The sequence below is a fragment of the Festucalex cinctus genome, chromosome 1 (genome assembly GCF_051991245.1).
Source record: "Festucalex cinctus isolate MCC-2025b chromosome 1, RoL_Fcin_1.0, whole genome shotgun sequence".
Lineage (NCBI taxonomy): Eukaryota > Metazoa > Chordata > Actinopteri > Syngnathiformes > Syngnathidae > Festucalex > Festucalex cinctus.
Genome location: NC_135411.1, coordinates 28,417,796 through 28,421,572, shown reverse-complemented (window position 1 = coordinate 28,421,572; position 3,777 = coordinate 28,417,796). Strand labels below are relative to the sequence as shown.

The 3,777-nt window shown below is 48.6% G+C and overlaps 1 protein-coding gene across 1 annotated transcript; it reads left to right on the top strand.

Moving 5' to 3' along the window:
* Positions 1-416: 416 nt before the first annotated feature.
* uncx (UNC homeobox) lies at positions 417-3,266 on the top strand. Its single transcript, XM_077527649.1, has 3 exons — positions 417-1,033; positions 1,294-1,469; positions 2,171-3,266. Exons 1-3 carry the CDS (start codon positions 754-756, stop codon positions 3,035-3,037), a joined length of 1,323 nt encoding a protein of 440 aa, XP_077383775.1. The 5' UTR covers positions 417-753; the 3' UTR covers positions 3,038-3,266.
* Positions 3,267-3,777: the final 511 nt, after the last annotated feature.

Below are 3,777 nucleotides of genomic sequence, written 5' to 3'. Positions count from 1 at the left end.
TATACTGTCTTTTTTTTTTTTTTTTAATGGCCTCATTTGTATGGATGCATTCAAAACATGACACTTTCTATGCCCCTTTTAAACGCAGCCATATTTCACCAATCACCCAATTTGTTTTACGCCTCTTTGAGCATGCATGTCTTCTCGTAAATGCTGCATGCCCTCAAATCATAATCCATAATAGGTGTGCGAGTGATAACATCAATAAGAGATATATGTGTTCAGCATTATCTGCAACAAAATGTGTAAAACCAAGTAAAGGTGTCTGGTGCTTCTCCGTGCAAGGGGGCGAATGCTGCTCAAAGCTATATCCGCCTGCATGCTCTCTTCTCCGGGATCCAGGCAACCCTTCCTCCCGGTGGGTCCCCGGTGTAAGCTGCAATGTAGTTCTTATCAAAGCCCTCTTGTCTTGTTGTGACAGCTCTGATATTGTTTATTGAGGTGGATGTCAGCCTTAATTAGCAATCGATACGGGAGGGGGCGGAGGGGACGCGCCTGTGACGTCACCGGCCATTACCGCCTCTCATTGGATCTCGGATTCCCCACAAGTCCGGGCTAATTATCGGGGAGGTTCATGTGGATAAAGTGGAGCTCATCTCTTCCTTGCACACATCATGCCCCCGCCACGTCGGCCACACTCGCTTTTGTGTAATTTTTAAAGTAAAAAAAAAAAAAAAAAAGCATAACAATCCCACCCCACGCATATCAGTGGCCCTCCAGCAGACGTCGTTTCCCGCCTCTCTCGCCCGCGGGATGATGGACAGCCGGATACTGGAGCCGCCTCACACCCAGTTCGGAGGCTCCCTCGGCGGCGGCGGTGGCGGCGGAGGCATGGTGGGCTTCCCGTACCACCTGAGCCATCACCACGTCTACGAGCTGGCCGCCGGCCACCAGCTCCAGTCCGCCGCCGCTGTCCCATTCTCCATAGACGGATTACTCAATGGGTCGTGCGCGGCGTCCGTGGGCGGCTCCGGCGGGCTCCTGGCGTCTGGCTGCGGGATGAACGGAGACAATCAGCCGTACAAACTGACAGGTAAGACCGCCGTCAGCGCTCCTTCGCGCGGTTGTTGGAAAATGAGCAATTATCACGCATGACGAGCACAATGATTTCCCTATAATGCCCATGGCTGGAAAAAATGACGCAAAAATGACACTCTAAATGCAACAAAACGATCGCTCCCCTTGTAAACAATGAGTTGTGGCTGCGAGCTTGAAAACAACACATCCGGCCAGATGTTTCACAAAATAATGCAGGAAAACATCCCAAGTGCATGCGTGTGCTTCTGCTGGCAGACTCGGGGGACCTGGACAAGGAGAGTCCCGGCTGCAAGAGACGAAGAACGCGCACAAATTTCACCGGCTGGCAGCTGGAGGAGCTGGAGAAGGCGTTTAACGAGAGCCATTACCCCGACGTGTTCATGAGGGAGGCTCTGGCCCTCAGACTGGACCTCATTGAGTCAAGGGTGCAGGTATAGCTTTTTTTTTTTTTTAATCTATTCGGCACGTTTGGAAACAGGGTTTGCTGCAAATTTTTATGTTTAAAAAGCTAAACAAATAATAATGGAATATACACTGCTTTTTCCCCGTTTCATCAGGATGGGTAAAACGGTTATAATTTTTTTTTGTTATGCTTCTGATTACGTGATTAGGCTCAATTTTTGTTGTTGTTGTTGTTGTTGTTTTTTTTAGCAAAAATAAATAAATAAATAACATCGTGTTGTGACAATAAAATTGTATCGAGTGCAATTTGTTATTGCTCAAGTGTTAGCAAAATAACCTCAAATAATCTATTCTTATAGTACATTTATTGTCATATACAGGCGTACAGTAGCCTATAACTGAAACTAATTAAAAATAGAAGAAAAAAAGTCCTTTTGCACATTTAGACAGTGTATAAAATCACTGGTTTCATGCATGGGTAAATGTTTTTTTGGATCGATATAGGGGGAAAATGAATTTACACACAACCTCAGCTCCTCTGTTATTGTCGTGTGTCTGCGTGTGCACAGATTGCCCAATTAAAAGTCCAATTAAGGGCCCTAGCATGTGACAAGACAGCAGGAGCAGTTAGTTAATTAAAACATTGTTGCGTTTAATTGATTTGTTTGGGGAAAAAAGATGAATTAAAATAAACGAAACACCTGCTTTATCTCGCTCTACATGCATACAGGTCTGGTTTCAGAACCGCCGAGCCAAGTGGCGGAAGAAAGAGAACACCAAGAAGGGTCCGGGCCGACCCGCGCACAACGCACACCCGACCACCTGCAGCGGCGAGCCCATGGACCCGGAGGAGATCGCCCGGCGAGAACTGGACCGCCTGGAGAAGAAGAAACGGAAGCAGGAGCGCCGCCTGCTCAAGGCCCAGAACAAGCACCTGCACGGGGATCTATTTCACACCCCGGGATCGGACAGCGACAGCGGCTTGTCTCACGTCACCGACAGCGATCACGGCAGTGGCCCGCGTTTGGACCTAACCAAACCGGTCTGCGACCCGGCACCTCACTCGCTGCACACGCCGAGCCAGAACCAAAGACACTTGGACCAGGACGCTGGCGGCTCCGAGCTGGACTCCACCGACGCCAACCACCGCTCGAGCCTGTGCTCCGCTACCAACCGAACCTCCGGCTTGCAGAAACTCAACCCGTTCAGCGTGGAAAGCCTCCTGTCAGACTCCAGACCCAGACGCAACTCCGCGGCCTTACCCGCCTCTCGGCCCCTCATTGGGAAGGGCCACTTTCTCCTCTACCCCATCACGCAGCCGCTCGGATTCATTGTCCCGCAGACGGCCTTAAAAACGGCTTCGAACCCTGACAGCGGTTCCGAGGATCCGGCGGGGAGGAACCAGGCGCCCGGTGTTCACGAGTGCGGCGCCTCTTCGGGGTGCAGGAGCGTCTCCCCGGGGACAGCGGACAGGGACCGGTCGGGGTCCAGCAGCCCTGGGACTTTGGGCCACGAACACGGCACACAATGCAGAAAGGAACATTTAGAGGAGAGTCCAGTAGAACCAGCGCCAAACTGTCACGAAAAAACGGAATAAAGCAAGAGGGTAACGAGAACGAACACCTTAAAGTTAAGGCCAAAGCTCAACTTCGCCACGTTAGGTTCTCCTCTCCCTTTGAGTGTGAGTGTCTAGATATCATTTTAAACGTGTCAGAAAAAACACAACAAAACCCTCAAGAGCTGTTCAAAAAAGAAACGACTATACTATTTATTTACACATGTGAGACTTTTTCTTAAATAAATCTATTGTATACAATCATATTGAAAGCGTGTACGACCTTAAATGGCGACAAGACTTCCGGGTAGAGCCAGCCAATCACATGAGAGCTCTTTTTCTGGAGTCAGGTCATATTATTTGCGTTGTTGTTTTTAAGTGGAGTTATTGGAGTTTTCGGTACACTCGGTCTATATATTTTTTTAAATGTTAAATTGCGACAACAAGACTGGGGGTAACAATCTAATGCTGTATTTCATGTTGGATTTGTAAACGATAACATGACTTCCGGGTAACCAGCCAACCGCGTAAGAGCGTTTCTTTTTGAGGGGGAGGAGGTGTTATATTTTTGTTTATTAAAGGCGAACACAAGGCTTCTTGGTATAGGGCCAGTCAATCACGTGAGATTTTCTTTTTCTGGGGAGAAATGCAAGTTATATTTTGTGTATTGCCTTAACAAATATATTATAACACACATAGGCCTACTGTACACTCGCACACGCGCGCAGACATACAAGTATAGCCTACACACACCCGCGCACACGCACACGCTCTCCAAAAGA